Source organism: Lacerta agilis, chromosome 17 (genome assembly GCF_009819535.1).
Source record: "Lacerta agilis isolate rLacAgi1 chromosome 17, rLacAgi1.pri, whole genome shotgun sequence".
NCBI lineage: Eukaryota > Metazoa > Chordata > Lepidosauria > Squamata > Lacertidae > Lacerta > Lacerta agilis.
In genome coordinates, this window is record NC_046328.1 from 35595111 (window position 1) to 35617271 (window position 22161).

At 47.3% G+C, this 22161-nt stretch overlaps 1 protein-coding gene and 1 long non-coding RNA gene across 3 annotated transcripts in view; both read right to left on the reverse strand.

Moving 5' to 3' along the window:
- CA14 (carbonic anhydrase 14) overlaps positions 1–17328 on the reverse strand; it is a 31048-nt gene extending 13720 nt beyond the window's left edge. Inside the window, exons 1-2 of one of the 2 annotated variants that reach the window (XM_033135868.1) lie at positions 17230–17328; positions 5597–5617 (exon numbers count right to left, since the gene is read on the reverse strand). In XM_033135868.1, coding sequence (XP_032991759.1) covers positions 5597–5617; positions 17230–17290 — 82 coding nt within the window. In that variant the 5' untranslated portion in view covers positions 17291–17328. The other variant, XM_033135869.1, reaches the window with a different exon arrangement.
- On the reverse strand, positions 12236–12945 carry LOC117038898. The gene is made up of 2 exons (XR_004425724.1): positions 12870–12945; positions 12236–12269 (listed from the first exon to the last, which is right to left on the reverse strand). It is a non-coding gene; the product is annotated as an uncharacterized LOC117038898 (long non-coding RNA).
- Positions 17329–22161: the final 4833 nt, after the last annotated feature.

Genomic DNA, 22161 nt, shown 5'->3' on the forward strand with positions numbered 1-22161 from the left:
TTGCAGGGATTCGAATCGCCGACCTTCTGATGGGCAAGACCTAGTCTCTGTGGTTTAGCCCACAGCGCCACACGCGTCCCTTTAGCAAATCTACTCGGAGTTAAATACCATCTGTAAATCATTTCCAGGTCTCATTCGAGTGGTGTTGCACTAGCGGACGGCAGAATTTAAACGTTGCAAGCCATCAAAAGAATCCAACACAAGAATTGCATTAGCAGATTTTTGTGACTCCACAGCCAATTCTTAGACTCATGTTCCCCTTGGTGCATCGACCTCTAACTTCATGCCCCACATTGGATAAATCTCTTGATTTCATTCGTGAGAGATGTTCTTTCGAACCACCTATCCCTGCACAAACCTTACAACCAGTGCACAGAACATGGGCAGAGCGGAATATCTTTGCGTTTTAAACAAATGCTTCTAAGTATTTGGAAAAGAAAACGTCATGCTGTGGTAGATCAAACAAAAATGTGTTAATCTTAAATCCCTTGCTTTCCTATCACGTGTACAACATGGGAATAGAGAGATGATAAAAATGAAATAAACGAGCAAGGGTGTGCTGTATCTTGCTGATAGTATATTCTTGTAACGCTTACTCTGTAGTCAGCTGGAAGGACCATTCATCAATATTTCTAAACCATTTTAAATTCTGGAGTTTCTAAGCCGGCGTACGTAAAAAATGAAAAAGCATGCGACCAGAAAAGATTTATTCAAATTAACCATAAAAACTGAACCTGATGAATACGCAGCCTGCATGTGACCACCCCCCCAAAATCTGTGCCACTGCCCACCCCGCTGACACCCACAAAGAGCTTTTTGCCTGTCCTCATCTGCTTCCTAGCATTGGCACCCAGTGCCGGTTCCACCAGTAATAAGGGACGTCTTTTCCTCGCCAAAAGAGAGAAAAAAGGCTAAAAGGCAAGTGAGGTCCTCTCTCTTTCTGTGAAAGAGGTTTTGCCTCTGAATGGCCGCCCCCCACGCAAGGCAGGAGAGACGCATCACACGCTCCCTTGCATCTGAATCCAAGCGCTCGGCCGGCTCTCCGCTGGCAGCTGCAAAGGTTTTCCTTCCATGCGGGGAAGCAAGGATAAAGCTGTTTGCTTTTTCCCTGCCTGGCGCGATTGTCATTCCGGTGGCCTCAGAGCTTAAAATGACAGCACATGGTTGGAGGGTTGTTTTCCGCCCCTTGGAATGAAAATTCGCCGCCATGACCAAACAGTTAGCCCGACCCATTGGAAGAAAAGACATATGGATGACTAAACCTGAGCCCATGAATTTCACTGGGTCTACTCTGAGTAGAGCTTCATTTGGTGCGGCCCTTTGTTTTTCTGTAAATAGGAAAAATGAATGAGGGCAGGCAAGTGAGCAACCTCTCAGGGCAAGATTTGTATAAAATAACTTTTCGGGATAATATAATGAGATGGGAAAAAATGTTTAAATTAACTTTTGCAAAATAAAACCAGAGGCCATTTTTGACTATTTGCTGCTCAGGAGAGGTGAAAACGTCAATATCTGCTTGTCTTATAGGCTCATAGACTTGTTGGAGGAGACCCAAAGAGTCATCACAGGCAATGCAGGCATCCCAGTTTCTCCTTTTTTCAACATTTCTGAATCTATTTACCCTTTTTTTTAAAAAAGGTACTGGTCCTCATGAAAAATGATCAGCATTTTAAGGCAAATTTATTCCAAAATGTGCACTTTTCCCAAGCAATTTCCCCTAAGAAAATACTTTTCTGAAACATTTCTTTTCTGAAACTTTTCTGAAACATGATAGATTGTGTGTGCGTGTAAATATTAGGGAAATGATCACTCGCAAAAAAAAGCATCTCTATGCTTCGCCCAGCATATGCATTTTTGAACACATTGCTTCGTCAGAGGCCTGCGTTGCAAAATTCAGAGAATTTTGAATTTTAAAGGGTGGCCGTGATTCGTAGGGTTGCCAGGCATCCACTATTTGAGTGGACAGTCCACTTTTTCACATTATGTTCACTATTTTTTTCCACAAAATAGTGGACATTTTTTTATTCAAAAGCTTTATGATGAAATGGTATTTTTATACGTGTTAAAATGTTTCTAAGAAAATATATAATTTAATTTAATTTAAACCCCCCCCCCTCCCGCTTGTCCGCTATTTTTTGGAAGCAGACCTGGCAACCCTAGTGATTTGCTCTGCAGATCATTTTGGGAAAAGCAAATTCAGATAGTTGTACTTAAAGGTAGGTAGCCGTGTTGGTCTACCGTAGTCGGAAAAAAATATTTTAAAAATTCCTTCCAGTAGCACCTTAGGTGTATCTGAAGAAGTGTGCATGCACATGAAAGCTCATACCAATAACAAACTTAGTTGGTCTTGCCGACAAAGGTCCGTATAGTTAAAGCTATGGTTTTCCCAGTAGTAATGTACGGAAGTGAGAGCTGGACCATCAAGAAGGCTGATCGCCGAAGAATTGATGCTTTTGAATTATGGTGCTGGAGGAGACTCTTGAGAGTCCCATGGACTGCAAGAAGATCAAACCTATCCATTCTGAAGGAAATCATGCCTGAGTGTTCACTGGAAGGACAGATCCTGAAGTTGAGGCTCCAGTACTTTGGCCACCTCATGAGAAGAGAAGACTCCCTGGAGAAGACCCTGATGTTGGGAAAGATGGAGGGCACAAGGAGAAGGGGACGACAGAGGATGAGATGGTTGGACAGTGTTCTCGAAGCGACTGGCATGAGTTTGGCCAAACTGCGGGAGACAGTGAAGGATAGGCATGCTTGGCGTGCTCTGGTCCATGGGGTCACGAAGAGTCGGACATGACTGAACGACTGAACAACAACAACAACAACAACAACAAGGTGCTACTAGAAGATTTTTTTGTTTGTTTGTTTCAAATTCAGATAGGTTCACCTTTAAATGCGAACCAAAGAGAACTTCTCCCCCTTCCCTGCAAATAACGCCAATCCCAGCTGAGGGATCTCAGCCAGCCTTCGCGGCCGCCACGGCTAAGCCCTTTTCTGTCCTTCAACATCAACAATGTCTTTGTTTCTTTCCCATGAGTCGGCCACTCTGGGTGAGCTTAAGGGGGGGGTGGAACTGGATTACTCCCTGTGAAAGGGGATCAAGCTTGCCTGGCCGAGTGCCGCAGTGCTAACCTCATTGGAACGTCGCCGGTTCCTTTGCTAATTGGGACGGCGATTTGGTGCGGAAGGTTTTAGCTGGGGGGAAACAGCCGAGCGGCTAGAGAAAACACACTCAGGAGTTACAAAAGGGACTTTGGGGGCTTAGAGGCCAGAGGGGAGAATTGTTTTCTCTCTGTGTGTGTAATACAGCCATTCCCAAACTTTTTAGGGCCTCCCTCCATCTTGGTTCCACAAACTCACCCCCAGTGCCCTTTAACCCTGCCCTATACAAACCATTATCCAGAATAACAGTTTGCACAACCGAGTAAGGGGAAAATACTAACACACAAAAATTGAAACGGCTACAACTAGTTGCACATTTATTCAAAACCCAGTGGAAACTATTTGGTTTGGTTAGTTCGGCAAAAGGGGAATTTGATCCAGTGGTACCAGCCTCGGAAAATTCCATCAACGGCGTCTCCGAAAAATTCTTACACATCACTTGGGAAGACAGGCGAACTAATGCCAGTGTACTGGAAGAAGTAAAGATCACCAGTGTTGAAGCAATGGTTCTTCAACATCAACTTCGTTAGACTGGTCATGTTGTGCGGATGCCTGATGATCGTCTTCCAAAGAAACTACTCTATCCCAAACTTAAAAATTGAAAGCGTAATGCTGGTGGTCAACAAAAGAGGTTTAAAGAGGTTTAAGGACGTGGGGATCCAGAATTGGCCTCCACAGTCACTTACGGACTCATTGTTAAAACCATTTATGGAAGACAATCTTAATTGGCTATGAGTGATCGCCAAAGAAGAAGAACCAGCTTTGCAAAGTCTGAGTCATTTTTTCCATCCAATGCCACACCCCATGCCTCTTGGCATCTTCTGGTTGATCCCACCCACCCTCAGGACGCACCACCTCTTGCTTTGGGAACCCCTGATTTAATGTAGTTAAATCCCGCCTTTCCCCCAAGTTGGGATACATATAGAATCATATAATTGTAGAGTTGGAAGGGACCCCTGAGCACCATCTAGTCCAACCCCCTGCAATGCAGGAATATGCAGCTGTCCCATACAGGGATCGAACCCGCGACCTTGGCGTTATCAGCACCACGCTCTAACCAACGGAGCTATCCATCATAAGGCAGCTTACGGCATTGAACAGCAGTGTTATAAAACGCAAGGCGACAAAAGCAAACTTGCTCAACAAGGCAGCCCTTAAAACACATCAGAGCACACTGAGCCCCCGCAAATTACACTAGTGGCCAAAATTGTGGGGAAAGTGTATTTCCGAGGTTTGATTGCCCACAACACCACTTTTTTTTTTTTGGAGCGATGCCATAAAATTATATATCAATGGAAAGGTAATTTAATGAAGAATGTAACGCGACAATGTCCGTTCAGTTATCTGTATTCTATCAAAGGTTATAGCCAATTAACCAGAAAAAGGAAGCACAACTTTTCTTTAGCTTTCTTTCATTTGAATGTAGCCAACGAGCACGAGTGTTTGCCCAGACAGCATCACCATCTGAACCTTCGTTTCCAAAGGCCTGTCTGAGCAGGAAGCCGTCAGCCTGCCGGCGGAAGGATAACAAAGAGGGAGCCAGTCTAGACTTTCTTGGGAAGGAATTCCACAATCTGGGAGCTGCCACAGAAAAGGCTCTGTCTCTTGTCACCACCAACCGCGCCTCTGATGCTGATGAGACCAAGGGGACGGGGCGGACCTTGGTAATATGAGAGAGGCCACTTGACAACTTCCCACCAGCCCTCACAGTGCCGACTTAAGCCAGGTAAACAAGGCGCTGGGTTTTGGGAAGGAGGTGCAAGGCTCTGGCAGTCTGGTAAGGGTTTGCCCAGCTTTGGGGAGGAAGAGGAGGTCTCTAGGACCCTATCAGACCCTCCTTCCAGAAGCCTGGCAAACACCTACTGGGCTTTGAGATGGCACCCTCCTCAGCTGTGTGCCCAAGTGCAGCCGCACTGCTTGTTCTGCCCTAAATCCACCTTTGCAAGGTGATCACCAGAGATCTTAACACCAAGTTACGGAGAAGCAATCTTTCAAGTTATTTGGCTCTCCCAAGACCTGCATGAAACAAGCTTAATTATTTACTCTCTTTTTTATTGCATATTTGTTGCATTTACGGTATTTCATTTGCAATGTACACAGTTCTCTCCGTTTGATCCTTGCAGCAACCCTGCGGAAAATGTTAAGACGAGAGTGAGTGACTGCCCCACACAGCTCACCCAACCAGCTTCATGGCAGAGTGGGGGATTTGAACCCTGGTCTCCCAGGTCCCCCTCTAACCGCTACACCACACTGATGCCATAGGGAAAGAAGGCGGCTAGACAAAGGCACTCTGTGCATGCTCAGGAGCTTATCGTTGGACTACGCAGCCTCCCGGGATGTGGCGCTGTGGCAAACTTACCACTGGCAACAAATGAATGCATTTGATATTCTGGAAAGCAAATTCAGACACCTGGAGGGAACGGCCTCTCCTTACCTTCATATGTCCAGTGGGATCCTGCAAAGAGAGAAGAGAAGTGGTGAGTCAGTGTGGCTAAATCTTCGTCAGCATCGTCAGCGATAATCACCATGTGTAAGTTCTGCACCAGAAGCAGCTGCAACTTAAGGACACAGGAAGAAGCTGCCGTGTTCCACCAAAGACAAGCTATTGGTCCACTGAGCTCAGCATTGTCTGACAGCAAGGTCTCAAAATGAAGTGGGGGGGGGACACTACCACCCCTACCTGGAGAAGCCGAGGATTGAACCTGGAACCTTCCTCTTGCAAGGCAGGGGCTCTGTCGCTGAGCCACGGGCCTGAGCAGTGCGGCAAACGCAGGGGCACAGTCCTAGCATTCGAACCACATTCCCCTGCGGGCGACAGTGGCTTCCAGAGGCCATTGGTAAAGATTCCGATTGGGGCAACCCCTCTGAGGGAAACATGTAGCTTTTTGGGACATTTTAGTTTGGAGAAAAGGCAATTAAGAGGGGAAATGATGGAAGTTTATAGAATAATGCATGGCATGGGGGAAATCCATTGCCGTATTTACGTACTGTATAAGCTAAACAAGCTATAGCTTAGGGCCCCACTCTCTTGGGGGGCCCCCAAAAAAAATTAAAGGGAAAAAAACCCGATGTACATTTCCAAAATATAAGATAAAAAACAAGTAAAATAAAACCTACATACAGCAGCAGTGTTTTGTGTTGTGTAGGCTCCTATGGTGTAAGTAATGGGCCCCTCCTGCTTGCCTGCTCCCTAAAATATCACTAGTTTCAGTTCAGCAATTACTTTGATAAAATACATATTTTGTTATGTGCAAATCGCTTTAGATCCATCAATTACCATATAGCATATATTCAGCACAAAAAGCAGCGACAATTTGTTGTTGACAAAGGACAGCTGGACATATAAAGGGCCCCATTACCTTCGGTAGCTTAGGGCCTCATCAAACCTAAATCCGGCCCTGGGGAATGTGGTCAGAGGAAAGTTTTCCTCCCTCTCTCATAGCTCTGGAACTCATGGACACTCAATGAAGCTGAGCAATCAGACAGATAAAAGAAAGGACTTATTCACACAATGCATAGTTAAGACTCTGGAACTCCCTGCCACATGAGGCAGTGAGGGCCAACAACATGGGGGTCTTTGAAAGAGGGTTGGTCAAATCCATGAGGAGAGGGCTATCAATGGCTACTAGTCACGCTGGCAATGTTCTGCATCCACAGTGAGACGCAGCGATGCTTCTGAATAGCAGTTGCTGGAAATTGCAGGAGGGGAGGAGGCTCTTGTGCTCAGAACTCTGTTTTCCTCCCTCCCCAGCGATGCCCCATTGGGAAGCCCCCATGCAGGCTACAAAGACACCAGCCCTCCCCTGCTGCTGTTCCCCTGTAGATAATCTGAGGTTGTTGTTGTTGTTCAGTCGTTCAGTCGTGTCCGACTCTTCGTGACCCCATGGACCAGAGCACGCCAGGCACGCCTATCCTCCACTGCCTCCCGCAGTTTGGCCAAACTCATGCCAGTCGCTTCGAGAACATTGTCCAACCATCTCATCCTCTGTCATCCCCTTCTCCTTGTGCCCTCCATCTTTCCCAACATCAGGGTCTTTTCTAGGGAGTCTTCTCTTCTCGTGAGGTGGCCAAAGTACTGGAGCCTCAACTTCAGGATCTGTCCTTCCAGTGAGCACTCAGGGCTGATTTCCTTCAGAATGGATAGGTTTGATCTTCTTGCAGTCCATGGGACTCTCAAGAGTCTCCTCCAGCACCATAATTCAAAAGCATCAATTCTTCGGCGATCAGCCTTCTTTATGGTCCAGCTCTCACTTCTATACACCACTACTGGGAAAACCATAGCTTTAACTATACAGACCTTTGTTGGCAAGGGGATGTCTCTGCTTTTTAAGATGCTGTCTAGGTTTGTCATTGCTTTCCTCCCAAGAAGCAGGCGTCTTCTAATTTCATGACTGCTGTCACCATCTGCAGCCCAAGAAAGTAAAATCTCTCACTGCCTCCATTTCTTCCCCTTCTATTTGCCAGGAGGTGATGGGACCAGTGGCCATGATCTTAGTTTTTTTTTTATGTTGAGCTTCAGACCATATTTTGCGCTCTCCTCTTTCACCCTCATTAAAAGGTTCTTTAATTCCTCCTCACTTTCTGCCATCAAGGTTGTGCCATCAGCATATCTGAGGTTGTTGATATTTCTGAGGTTCCATCTTGTCCTGTTAAGACACCTTTTGACAGCCGCAACTGCTCTCTCTCTCACACACACTCCCCATCATCTCATGACATAATCACATGTGGCATTTTGAAAAGTTTATTGGCCAGTACCACATCCTTGCCCTCAGAGAGGTTCTGTCCTTTTAAGCTGGCTCCTTTCATACGTTGTTGTTTTTTAAAAAAAAGACGAAGGAGCTTTTACAAAAGGTCATTCCATCCCCAGGGAATGTTTGAGAGTCCGCTCAAACACCGAATCTAAAAAGCCCATCTCCTATTACACTTTGAAAAAGCTGGTGCATGCTTTTAAATTTATTTGTAGCTGAAATATATATACCTATATATTTCTATACGTATACATTAATGCGAGTATAGAGAGAGAGGGATATGTTAAATCACACCTGGGACTTAAAAATCCTGAGCAGTCAGCTGCAACAGAAGAAACCTGAGTCGAAGCTGATAAGCGAATCGGAATTTCGTTCCATGCCTGAAAAGGAAGCCAGTCCCTCGCCAGGGATCTGATTTGCAGGAGGATTTCTCTCGGGCTGCTGCTAAATTTACCTCGGCCGCGTGAACTTGGAAAAAAGTGGGGGAGAAGTCTTCCTTCCTCCCCCCCCCAATAGCTTGGAAGAAGTTAGGGCAACAAGAAAAGAGATTCCGATTCAACACTCGGAAAAAATTTCTGCCGGAAAGAGCCCTTCGACAGTGGAACAGACTCCCTTGAGAGGTGGCAGACTCCCTCCTTCCTTGGAGGTTTCTAAGCAGAGGCTGGATGGCCATCTGTCATGGATGCTTTAGCTGAGATTCCTGCATTGAAGGGGGTTGGGCTAGATGACCCTTGGTGTCCCTCCCAATTCTACAATTCTTTGATTCTATTTGTGTGACCTTGTATTCCTGAAAGAGCGTCTCCACCCCCATCGTTCTGCCCGAGGGCCTTCTGGCAGTTCCTTCGCTGTGAGAAGCCAAGTTACAGGGAACCAGGCAGAGGGCCTTCTCGGTGGTGGCACCCGCCCTGTGGAACGCCCTCCCACCAGATGTCAAAGAGAAGAACAACTACCAGACTTTTAGAAGACATCTGAAAGCAGCCCTGTTTAGGGAAGCTTTTAATGTTTAATGGATTATTGTGTTTTGATATTCTGTTGGAAGCCGCCCAGAGTGGCAGGGGAAACCCAGCCAGATGGGCGGGGTATAAATAAGAAATTATTAGTATTCAAATATTTTCTGTCGTAGCGTACGAATGCCAGCTGAATCATAGAGCTGGAAGGGACCCAGGGGGTCATTCGTCCAACCCCCTGCAATGCAGGAATCGCAGCTGAAGAATCCCTGACAGGCCTGTTTGAAAAAAACATTCGGCCTCCGACAGTGGAAGGAGGTTGTCGCCATTGCGGCTACAGCAAAGCAAACACAGCCAAGAGGAGTCTTGCGCCACCTGAAAGTCCACACATTCAGTTGTGTGGGCTAGCCTCGAACTCGCCTTGTCAGTTGCGTGAATCCCCAGCTTTGCTGCCTTTGCTCTCGGCCTGAAACTGCCAAGCTGCAACTTACCAGGAAGTTTGAATCTATTAATCTAGGCCCAAATCAAGACAACAGGGTTTTTTCCTCCCACCTCTAGCAGATGGACATTAACAGGATGGTTACGTTAGGAGCCGATGTCCGCCGCTGTTAAATGGTCACTCTGCATACCTTGTGAGCATTTGAGATTTATAGGGGATTGTCAACAGCCTGTGGTTTTTTTGGATTTCCATCTAGCCTCGCTGTTTACATTTCCTCTCCCTCTCTCTACACCCAAGTGCTATGTGTATAAATGCCTGCCAACATGATGAAGTCCACTCCTTTACTCCATAAGACCGTAAGAAGAGTCTGCCGGATCAGGCCAATGACCTGGCTAGTCCAGCGTCCTGTTCTCACGTTGGCCAAATGGCCCCCAAAGCACCTAGGAATCAAGATAGACTGCCCCTGGGCCTGGAGGTTCCATAGGGATGTCAGAAGAGCCGATGGCTTTCGTCGCATGTTCCTAAAATACTTTAATGCAGGCACCAGGCTGAATTTTGCCATGAGAACATAAAAAGACCCTGAGGGATAAGGGCAATGGTCCATCTCTCCATCGGGCAAGGAAGCTCCCTGCAGCTGCTGAGTCAGCGTCTGGGATCCTGCCATGGGCTGGGCAGGGGCCAGGAAGCTGAGACTGGGTCTTGAAAGACAAAAGGAGCTGGAAAGTTATTTTTGAGGGATTTCTTGTGAAAATAAGAAAAGCCTCCTGGATCAGGCCAGTGGCCCATCCAGTCCAGCACCCTGGTCTCACAGATGCATGTGGGGAAAACCAGCAAGCAGGATCCAAGCCCAAGATCACTCTCCCCTCCTGAGGTTTCCAGCAGCTGGGATTCAGAAGCATTGCACCCTCCCAGCGGCGGAGCAAGCTGATCGGGCGCCTGGGGCGGCGTGCGTGCCCTGCACCCAGGGGCGGGGCCAGCCGGGGAAGGATGCTCCGTGGGGCCTACAAGGAGTCTGCCTGCCTCCTCCCACTCAGCCGCCCTACAGTTGAGGGGGAGGCAGTGGGCGGACCGTTTGGGGTAGCGTGCGCCGAAGCCACCCCATCACTCCCAGGAGAGACCTGTGGCTCAGGTGCGCTGCAGGCCCCGCAGTGAGTGCCGGCCGCCATCTTGTCACCCCCCTCAGTGCTGACAGCCAGGATGGCCCATTCCCCACCACCCCCTTTCTCCGCCCTTTCTCCCTCCAACTGTGGCAGCTGACCATCGCCATCGATAGGTTTCTCCTCATCTGTGAATTTGCCAGTCTGCTTTGGAAAACATCCAAATTGCTGGCCCTCGCTGACCTCCTGCAGAAGGGAGTTCCATAGTTTCTGCTGCACGAAGAAGTCCTTTCCATCTGCCCTGAACCTTCCAACGTCCAGCTGCACTGAAAGTCCACGAGTTCTAGTGTTAGGAAAGGCGGGGGGAAACCTCTTTCTGTCCTGCCGTAGCTCGGTTGGTAGAGCACGAGACTCTTAATCTCAGGGTCGCTGGTTCAAGTCCAGCGTTGGGCAAAAGATTCCTGCATCGCAGGGGGTTGGACTAGATGACCCTCAGGATCCCGCCCAGCTCTACAGTTCTGTGATTCGATTATTCTATCCACTTTCACCATGCCAGGCCCAGTTTTGTAGGCATCTGTCATGTCAGGAGAACAGGATGTTGTGCTAGTTTTCTCCACAATAAAGCTGTTCGTTTCTCACCTGGAGGACGTCCAGCTAAGACCTCTGAGAAATGCAAACACATGGAGAGCTTAAACACTCTTTCCATGCTCCGTTCATGCTTTAAACCTCTGTGTCTGAGCACCCTATTTTTGCCCCAGAGCTTTCCCCGCGTGAAATCCTGCTGTTTTCCCACTGAACCAGACCAAACAGCTATCCACGCAAAACCCGAATTGCCATTGGTTGTGCTTCAGCGGTGAAAAAGAGTGCTTGGATCCGGGCAAAAGCTAAGCGTGGATAAGCCTGTTTAAGATGGTTTAAAGAAAAAGATCTCCTTCTCGCTCTCAATCTCCTCTTGGGTTAGGTTGACCACAACCCCCTCTTACATTTCGGACACGAAAATTCACGCGAGAAGCCGGGTCGTGAAAACATTCCCAGAGTTACTCCTGCCTCTGCACATTTATATATTGCTTCTGGAGAATCAAAGTAGCTCATTTGAGGACTTCCCCCTGTGAACTTAAGTCCATCGACTTGGTTGGCTTACAACCCTACGAAGTGACGACATTTCTTTAAGCAGCATAGGGAAGAGGTCTGTCCAGTTAGGGCTGGGGGAAATCCCTTCCTGTAAACCCTGGAGAGATGCTGTTGGTTGGTGCAGACAAGACTGAGTGACAAGAACCCAAGGGCCCGACGTGCTGAAAAGCATCTCCCTCTCTTCCTCTTTAAATCAGCCCTTTGTTCGCTAGCACCTTGCTTTCTCTCTAGTGCAATAGTCCAGCAAGACACACACACACACCCCCACAGGAGGTTCCAGGTTCGATCCCCAGCATCTCCTGCCTGAAACCCTGCAGAGCCTCTGCTGGCCCGTGTAGGCAATATTGAGCTAGGTAGACCAAGGGTCTCTTGCTCCAAGGCAGCTTCTGATGTTCCTGTGTACCAGGCGGCGTTCTGCGTGCCTCGGAAGCCTTTATTTTCTGACCACGGCTCTTCTACGTGGAAGCATATTTCTTCTGAATACAGTATGTTATCTGCTCTGCTTCATCAGAGCTCTGCTTTGAGGTTTTCTTTCTTTTTCTTTCACAGTATTCTCCGCTATTGAACAAACCACTCCCTGTTCTTTTAGGTAGAGTGTGGGATGTCCACTCTGCAGAATTTGAGCCATTATCCTCTCTTGACTCCTTGAGAGTTTTGCCTAGAAGGGTGGAGAGCAAGGGTGTGTTGTTGTTGTTGTTGTTGTTGTTTTTCTTTAGATGTTTATTTGACTTACAGTAACAAAAACCTTGGGTTCCATGATCACTGCAGATGGTGACAGCAGTCACGAAATTAGAAGACGCCTGCTTCTTGGGAGAAAAGCAATGACAAACCTAGACAGCATCTTAAAAAGCAAAGACATCACCTTGCCGACAAAGGTCCGCATAGTTAAAGCTATGGTTTTCCCAGTAGTGATGTATGGAAGTGAGAGCTGGACCATAAAGAAGGCTGACCGCCGAAGAATTGATACTTTTGAATTATGGTGCTGGAGGAGACTCTTGAGAGTCCCATGGACTGCAAAAAGATCAAACCTATCCATTCTCAAAGAAATCAGCCCTGAGTGCTCACTAGAAGGACAGATCCTGAAGTTGAGTCTCCAGTACTTTGGCCACCTCGTGAGAAGAGAAGACTCCCTGGAAAAGACCCTGATGTTGGGAAAGATGGAGGGCACAAGGAGAAGGGGACGACAGAGGATGAGATGGTTGGACAGTGTTCTCGAAGCGATTGGCATGAGTTTGGCCAAACTGCGGGAGGCAGTGGAGGATAGGGGTGCCTGGCGTGCTCTGGTTCATGGGGTCACGAAGAGTCGGACACGACTGAACGACTGAACAACAACAACAACAAAAACCTATGAAGTGTCACATTTAATGTACAGTGATATATTCTGAAATATAAAATACAATTTACAGAAACCCGTCAAGTAAACCTAAACAGACACTTGATTTTGCATACTTTCATATATGTCTAAGTTAGAAACATACTGAATAGAAAAAAATTACATCATATTAGATATTTATGGTCTACACTACCTCTTTCTTTTTAATATTTTTGCAAAAGAGTTTTGCATACAGGTCATTGTTTAAATCAGTTTGTCCTTTATGTCTGAAGTGTAAGATGTACCAATATAAAGTGTAAATCTGTAGTGATTTATTTATGGGAGTAGTGCTACTTGAAATGCAGATCTGAAAATGCCAATGTTACGAATCTATTTTTACATTTGCAAAATGTTTATAAAAATATCAAAGTAACTGCTCAACTATAAGTGAACAAATCCAGTTAAACTGGTAGGATTTCCGCCCCTATGCATTCTTTTGAATTATGAACTTGAAAGATACAGGAAAAGTAATAGTATACTGCATTATTTCACAGTGAAAAGCTCTCCTCTTTAAAGCAGATTTGTTAGTACCAGTTTTACTACTCCATTTTTTTTACACAAATATTTACAATGTTATCAAGATAGCCATGAGTGTGGCAAGAACAGGACTGAGGATGTATTCTAGCCTAATTTAAGCACTTTTAAGCTCCACATATTTCAACGGGGCAATTATTACATACTTAAATGTCTCCCATTGTTATTAATAAGACTCAAAGGTACTTAACACAACTTGTCCAGATATTTTACTTTTGAGCACTGGAAAAGTCAAACTGCTTAAATTATCCATATTCATTCTGCACAAAGGACTAGATCTGCAAACTACTCTCTCTCCAGTCAGTCATTTGAACCATTTATAAAATGTTTTCCAATAATATGTTTTAAAAGTTTAGTTGCTTTGTATAGTGTCATTAATTTTTAATCAATTACACTTTGTGTACAAATTCAACATTAAAAACCTTTAACTAAACAGGAAATATGGTTACTTACTCAGGCATTCATTTTTTGTGTGTCTTTGCTGAAATCTGTAACTCAAAATGCCCTCATGTAAAAAGGAAGATAATGAACCTAGAAGCTTAATGTTTATTATTCAAATACTCTGCCAGCTGCTAGAAATACTGCTCCCCAACAATCTTTCTTTAAATACACGAAATCCTGCCATAATTAATTAGCTCAGGACAGAAATGTTGGGCTCCCTTGAATGTAGGAGCTACTGTACTGAAACACCAAAATACTATATATTTAAGATGTAATGGTATGGCTTCTAAGATACTGTTTAAATTTTCATAAAATTACATTTCAAGTTAGTGGAAAACATAACTTTATATCCATAAAAAAAGCAACGTGCTCATTGAAGAGTTCCCATTTTTTACTTCTGTAAATGGAAATTTAAAGACAAAGTAAGTAGGCAAAAAGCAACATTTCAGAACTGTAATGCTACGGGCATTAGATTTTCCGTGTGGATGGAACATTGGATCCCCTGGTCTAGCAGGCAGTGCAATGGTCCAAGGCTAGGGGGAAACAGTACTCAGGCATTGTGCCCATGCGGGGAAAGGATTGTGCCTTAAATATCTTGTAGAGGGGGGAGGCAAACAAAATGTAGCAAGTCCAGCATGTACCTGCTTAATATATGAATATATGCATTTACAATCCAAAATTTCATTTGTGAAACAGGTTTTACCAAACTATGCCTAACAATCAGAACATACAGTATGTACAAGTAATAAAGAGTCATGTTTTTCTTCCTTATGTGGCTCATTATTGAAGAACAATTATGTTTCTATGTCTGCTTAGCGGAAGAAGCTTCAGCATGTGCAAGGGTGGAGAGCAAGGGTGTGTTGTTTGTTGTTGCTGTTACCAGAGCCGTCTCATCCATTGGGGCTGGTGGCGCGGCGCACCAGGGCGCAGTGGCCTGGAGGGCGCCTCCGCCCTCCAGCCCCGCTGGCAGCGCCTGCCGGCAGGGCCCTCCAACTGCCCAGCGGAGCAAGGGAGCTGGCCGGCCACGCCACGCCACACCCTCTGGCTGCCCGGCAGAGCACAGGAGCGCGAGCTGGCCGGCCGCACCGTGCCGTCAGGCTGCCTGGCGGAGCGCGAGCTGGTCAGCTGCGCCGCGCCCTCCGGCTACCCGGCAGAGTGCGGGAGCACGAGCTGGCCAGCCGCGCCGCACCCTCCAGCTGCCCGGCTGCGCTGCGCCATCCGGCTGCCCGGTGGAGCGCGGGAGCGCGAGCCGGCCACCCTCGCCTCCTGTCCCGGAAGCGCTGGAAGGGCGCGCAGAGCCCCGCGCCGCTCCAGCGTCACGCCCCTCACCCCCCGCTCGCCCACCCCCCTCCCAAGGGCCGGCAAGCGTGGGAGGGAGGCGGCGGAGAGGCAGCATGGCGGGGGCGCCAGAGGGATAGCCGCGCCAGGGCGGCCGATCTCCTTAAGACGGCCCTGGCTGTTACACACCTCTTTGCCCTGCCCTTTGACCCCTGAGATAGATATTTACAGGATCTTCCCTAGTCCTTCAACTGCTTTCAATACAGTCGTACCTCGGAAGTCAAACGGAATCCGTTCCGGAAGTCCGTTCGACTTCCAAAACGTTCAGAAAACCAAAGTGCGGCTTTCGATTGGCTGCAGGAAGTTCCTGCAGCCAATCGGAAGACGCGGAACCTGCGCCGGACATTTGGCTTCTGAAAATAGTTCGCAAACCAGAAAAGTCACTTCTGGGTTTACGGCATTCGGGAGCCAAAACGTTCGACTCGCAAGGCGTTTGCGATCCAAGGTGCGACTGTATTGAATTTTAAATTGTTGTAACCTGTCCTGCAATCTGGTGGAGAAGGATAGGCAAGAAATAATGATAATGGTGATGATGATATTAATATTAACATTATTATTGTTACAGGTAGGTAGCCGTGTTGGTCTGCCATAGTCAAAACAAAATAAAATAAAAAAAATTCCTTCCAGTAGCACCTTAGAGACCAACTAAGTTTGTTCTTGGCATGAGCTTTCGTGTGCATGCACACTTCTTCAGATAATGCAGATAATTATTATTATTATTATTAATAATAATAGCAACAATAACTGAAATACTGTAACTAATATTGATGAATTGTTAATAATATCTTACAATAACGAGTAATTAATAACCATTAATAGTAAATATTAAAAACAGATAATAATAACTAGTAATATTTATTACTGTATTACTTTTTGTAAGAACAATAACGTTTCATAGAGGTTGCAGATTGCAATGGATTAGCCTGTCAGAGCAGTTCCTCCGTTTGCCAGTCCTAAGTTCAGGTCGTCACACGCCTGCATGTGCCCACATTCGTTTTGTTTCTTAAGCCCTCGCGAAAATTCTCCAGCATTTTCGTGAATATTTTTTGCACACACACACAGAGCACACTTTTTGACACACAATTTCTGCTGATGTGCTTTTGTAGACTCCTCTGGCAAATGCATGCACTTTGTGGACACTCCCCCCCCCCCCAAAAAAAATCCGCATTTTTTCACTTTTTGGGGTTGGCTGGTTTGTTGTACAGCTGCATTGCAAAATTCAGAGAAGGGCAATGTCAGGCGATAGTTGTGTTCCTGTTCTGTCTTGGTACGCGTCATGCAGGAAGTGAAGACCAAATTCCTCCCCTGTGCCAAGTTAGGAATAGCAAAGTATATTTCCTTCCATATGACATTTGTTAGCTCTGGTCTAAATGAATTATGATGATGATTTACATTTGTATCCCACCTCTCCTTCCAGGAGCTCACGGTAGCTTACATACTTTTCTATTTTATCTGCACAACAACCCTGCAAGGGAGGCTGAGCTGAGAGAGGCAGTGTCTGGCCCAAGCAAACACCCAGTAGCCGACTGGGGCTTTGAACCCTGGTATCCCCCAGGTCCTAGTCCTCATTTGATTCCCCCCACCCCACAACAACCCTGCAAGGTAGGTTAGGCTGAGAGGCACTGGTCAGCGCAAGGTCACTCAGTGAGCTTCAGTGCCAAGTGGAGATTCGAACCCTGCTCTCCCAGGTCCTAGCTCAACACTCTAACCACTATGCCACACTGCCTCTGGAACAGGAGCAAAGTCTTTGCAAATGCCCTTCAGGGGACATGTCTGCAGCAGAGGAAGATGCCGGCGTTTGCAAACGTAGCCGTCGATTCTGTCCAAACGCTTATGACTTGGGGGTTTATTTGTTTGTGCAAAAAGAGTCGGGGCTGCTCTGTTTATTTGGGGGAGAATTATGCTCTAGCCGTCCACAAACGGTTGACAACAGAGGCTCAACTGCACCTCATCCCAACGGGGGGGGGGGGGAATCCACCCGGCGACAAAAAGTGCAGAAATTAGCAAGGTGAACACTTACCACCGCTCCCAGTCCAAGCTTGAGGGAGAACTTGCAGGAAGAGAACAGCAAGGAGCATCATGGTATGGCAGAAGACAGGTGGATGAGGATTTAAAAAAAAAAAAAAAAAAGATGTTCTCTGGGCCAAAAAAAATAATAATAATTGTTTTTTTCTGCTCCCTTCCACAGTGGCTTCTCAGTCTGCGCAAATATATATTCAGTTCCCCGAAACAGAATGGGTGCAGATGGATGTCCAGGTCACCATGAATGAGATCTTCCAGCTTTTGCCCCTACCTTGTCCTCTCCAAGGGAGTCATTGGAGCCACATTGCCTGTCACCAAAGGAAAGAACAACCCTGGTCGTTTTTTATTTTGTTTTTAAGGTAGCTCTGAGCGACAGAGGGAGTTTGCCCGGCGCCCGAGGTCCCGGCTCCTTAAATACGTCGTCCACAGGAGTGTGTGGAGTCCCAACGGTGTTTGGACAAGGCGAGAGAGAGAGAGAGAGAGAGAGAGAGAGAGAGAGAGAGAGAGAGAGAAAGGGGACAGGGGAAGGGGGGGCTGGAATTTGGCCGCGGTTCAGTCCTGTGCCAGCCAAGTCGCTCTGCAAGAGGCCGGCAGCTTTGATCCGTGGTCCTAGCAGAGGAGACGGGCTGGAGTGGGGGACGTGGGAAAAGGGACGGTTCTGGCAGTGATTATAAAATGGCAAAAGAGGGTCCGGGGCCAGCGACTCGTTTGCATGCACCAGGAACCTGTTCGGATGCCTGTAATGTAACAGCGAAGGCAAGGGTTCCACTGAGCATACACAGAATGCCCTGGAGCGCAGAGGTTCCAGTTGTCGCCGTTTCCCCTGTCCCTGAGCTTATGGGGCACCCTCTGTCAAAAAGGTCAATGCCCTACAGAGACCTGACTCTGTGCCTCAGCCGTCTGAGTTAAAGGGCAGAGTCACTCCGCCCAGCGGAGATTGGCCAGCTACCATCTGCCACGTGGCGTTGCGGTCGAGGGTCCGAGGGTCGGGGTTTGGCGGTGGTAGAGAGCAGCTGCTTTGCATGCAGAAGGCCCTAGCCTGATGGAGCCCAGGGTCTGACTTGGTGAAAAGCATCTTCCTACCTTCCTCTCAAATCAAAACCATGAGGACTAGACTCTTACTTTTGCAGGAAGACATCAAGAGAGCACCTGCTCTGCATGCAGAAGGGCCCAGGTTCAATCCTCAGCGGCCTCTCCGGGTAGGGCTGGGAAGGTCTCCTGCCCGAAACCCTGGAGAGCCGCTGCTGCCCGTCAGTGCCGACAATCCTGAAGTAGATGGAACAATTGATCCCGGACCCATTGTTGTTGTCAACCAACATCTTCCCGCATTCCTACACAATGTGGAAACGAAACCCGGACTCTGGCAAAGTGGTGTCTGGTCCACAAAAGCTTGTGGATGCTCAAATGTGTTTGCTTTTTCTTTTAAGGCGTCTGTTGTACCACGAGGCTCCTTCTCGATTTGGCTCTCCGGAGGCCTGGAAGGCAGCGAGGATGACCAAAGAAGAACGCAATGTGGAGGCCGGCCAAAAACAGAGGCTGTGGGAGACTTCTCAAAGCTGTTTGTCGGCATAGGCAATGTGTCCAGGACGGATGTCAGCCTCTTCTGGACCTCTGTGAGGAGCATCAGTCTTCAAAATTAATATCCGAAGGGAGTGTAAGGAGGATTAGGGTGGCTACCATTGTGCTCCGACACAGATGCTTTTTTAAAAAAATAAAATAAAAATCAGTTTAACTGCTTTCGCCTTTTGGGGTTGCCAATATCGATGTTTGCAAACCACCCGAAATACTTAGCTGCATGGGTGGTAAACAAACGTGCTCCTTCATGGGATGGCGCAGTGCCACCCCATGAACTGTGGAACGCCCTGCTGCAGGAAGTCACGCCGGCCACCAAATTAGATGGTTTTAGGTAAGGGGATCGGACAAATTTGCAGAGGGTAAGGCGATCAGCAGCTGCTTAGCTTGAGAGCAATTTACTCCTCCCAAGTAAGCATGCACAAGATTACAGCCCTTAAGCGTTTTTAAATTCCACTGATTTCAGTGTTTATTCCGAAAGAAATCTACCCATTCCTTTCAAGGCCTCCGGACTGGCATCTATTTATTAGGTGGGGGGGGGGGCTTCCCACCCATGAAAGTACATTTGTAGCAACCACGTGCCACCTTGCTTGCATCGGAACTCCAGCCTCCCTTCTCTCCTTTCGCGTTTAATCTGGGTTTTACCCTTTCCGGGGGCAATCCAGTACTGTAATCCCTTTCTGGAAAGCCATTGCTACCCTCATGATCAGAGGCAGCCTTGGTATGAATATTAGTTGTGAGTTAGCAACAGTAGGGGAGGGCAGTTCGACGCCTCGCCCTTCTTGTGGGCTTCATAAGAACGTAAGGACTCCCCTGCAGCTGGATCAGGCCAAAGGGGTGTGGGAAATTGCAGTTAAACACAATTTGCAAGCATAGAGCTAGTTAAGGCATTAAAGGGTTAAGACCACAGAGCTGTTTTGCTAGACTCAGTTAGGTCACACCCCCTCGCCTCCAGGGAGGGAGGAAGTGAATCTTCTTTCCTTATTCTTCTTTGTGCCATGTAACATACCAGGAAGGACATGTCTGATCTTGAAACTATCTTTCTATATTATGTACCCAAGAGTATTCTACCTGTGTTCTCCTTGCTGCTACGTGGAATGATACACGAACCAGACCTTTGGAATTTGCAAGTAAAACATTTAAACTTACTTAAGTGTGTGGTCTGTTCGTTGCGATGGGGGAAGCATGTAAGCAAGCTAAAAGGGTCTAACAGCCGATTTTCCCCCTGCCTGGCATTATGACTGTTTTAAATTCTGCAGGGGGCTCTCTCCCACTGGAGATTGTGCTGAGCCCGATCTGGGCGTCCAGCTGGTTCTTTTATTAATTACTCCACACGGGTGAGCTAAATATATTTACCTCCCCAAGGAGCCCACCTAGTTCAGCATCCTCTTCTCACAGTGACCAACCTGAGAGCCAGTGTGGTGTAGTGGTTAAGAGTGGTAGACTCGTAATCTGGTGAACCGGGTTCGCTTCCCCGCTCCTCCACATGCAGCTGCTGGGTGACCTTGGGCTAGTCACACTTCTCTGAAGTCTCTCAGCCCCACTCACCTCACAGAGTGTTTGTTGTGGGGGAGGAAGGGAAAGGAGAATGTGAGCCGCTTTGAGACTCCTTCGGGTAGTGATAAAGCGGGATATCAAATCCAAACTCTTCTTCTCTTCATCAAGATTTGAGCACAAAAGCAACACTCTCCCCCTCCTGTAGCTTCCGCAAACTGGGATTCAGAGGCATTTACTGCTTCCTTGCAGAGGAAAGCTGTTGTGGCTGATAGCCATCAACAGTCATTTCCACACAGAGAGAGACTCACACAGAGACGCACAAGGTGAGCTCCTCCGAGGTGGCAGATCCACCAGCGCTCTCAAAAATAAATGCGTGGACCTCCTGAGGTGTAGGAATCACGCCAGCCTCTGCTCCCCATGAGGCATTTTTGGCATGACTGCGGCGGCTGGATCCTTGACACGTCCTGGTGTAACATTAGCCGTGGCCTCTGCAGGATTTGAACTGTACCCTTGTCAATTCAGCTCCCTGACAGACCAAACATTGCGGGCCGGAGTCCTGCTCTATTCATAGGCCTGCTCCTCACCGCTACAAACGGAGTCACGGTCACAGTGCCCTGATTTCTCCACCGCAAGCAGTTTGCTTACCTTCCGTCAAGTTTCAACCTGCATCCTGCCACCTCCCCTTTGCCGGAACGGAGTTTTGATGGGACGAGAGCCGGTGTGGTGCAGTGTGTTCGAGTGCCGGGCTAGGACCTGGGAGAGACCAGGGTTCGAGTCCTCCTACTTGGCCATGAAGCTCTCCCTGGGTGTGGCCTCGGGGGCCAGTCACTGCCTCTCAGCCTGAGCTACCTCACAGGGTTGTTGCGAGGATGAAACAGGGAGAGGAGGAACTCTTAGCCTGACCTACCTGGCAGGGTTGTTGTGGCTACCAGGGAGAGGAGAGAACCATGTTTGCGACCTGGAGCTCTTTAGAGAAAAAAGTGAATTCAGTTAACAACAACCACCTTTCGGCTGGGTCTAGGCATGGGCGAATCTGTCAATTCCGGTTTCTCCCAAAATCTCTTTTTAATTATTGACTTCAATTCTACACATGACCAAATTATTTTGCGATTTTATTAATCATTAAAAATAATAATCATTATTAATTATTTAAAAAACATGAAAATTGATTAGCGTTTCAGTACCAATGCCTGCACACACAAACACTTGCTTGCAGTTTTACCAACTTTACACAGTTTTGCAAAGTAATGCTGACTAATACCGTTCCGTTTCTGTATGTCGCTTTCCCTAAAAAAATGCATTTTAGGTGCACCCGAACCTAGTCTGCATTGTTCATATTGCACAGGCCATTTTTCTCTTTTTAACCTGTCAGTATTTAATCAATACTGGCATGAGTTTGGCCAAACTGCAGGAGGCAGTGGAGGATAGGGGTGCCTGGTGTGCTCTGGTCCATGGGGTCACGAAGAGTCGGACACGACTGAACAACAACAAATTTAATCAATGTTTTTATGGGTGCCGTTCTTAAAATTTGTAACATGTGGGACTCAGCTCACCCACCTAGAAATATACTTTGACCTTCCCGTTCCTCCATCCCCATCCCCCACACAGAAAAAAATAATTCTGGTGCTGCCCCCTGCCTCCGTTCCCTTCCCCTGCTTTCTCCCCATGTCGATTTCTAAATTGCAATTCTCCTGGGGCAGAGACCTCTCTCCCCTCCACACCAACTCATAGGAGTGGGGATTAAAAGTATCAGAAATAACAGGAGAGGGAAAGTTGTCGTCCTTTGCCCTAAAAAGTTCCCAATAGTTATTGGCTGGCTATGATCTCTCTCTCTCTCTCTCTCTCTCTCTCTCTCTCTCTC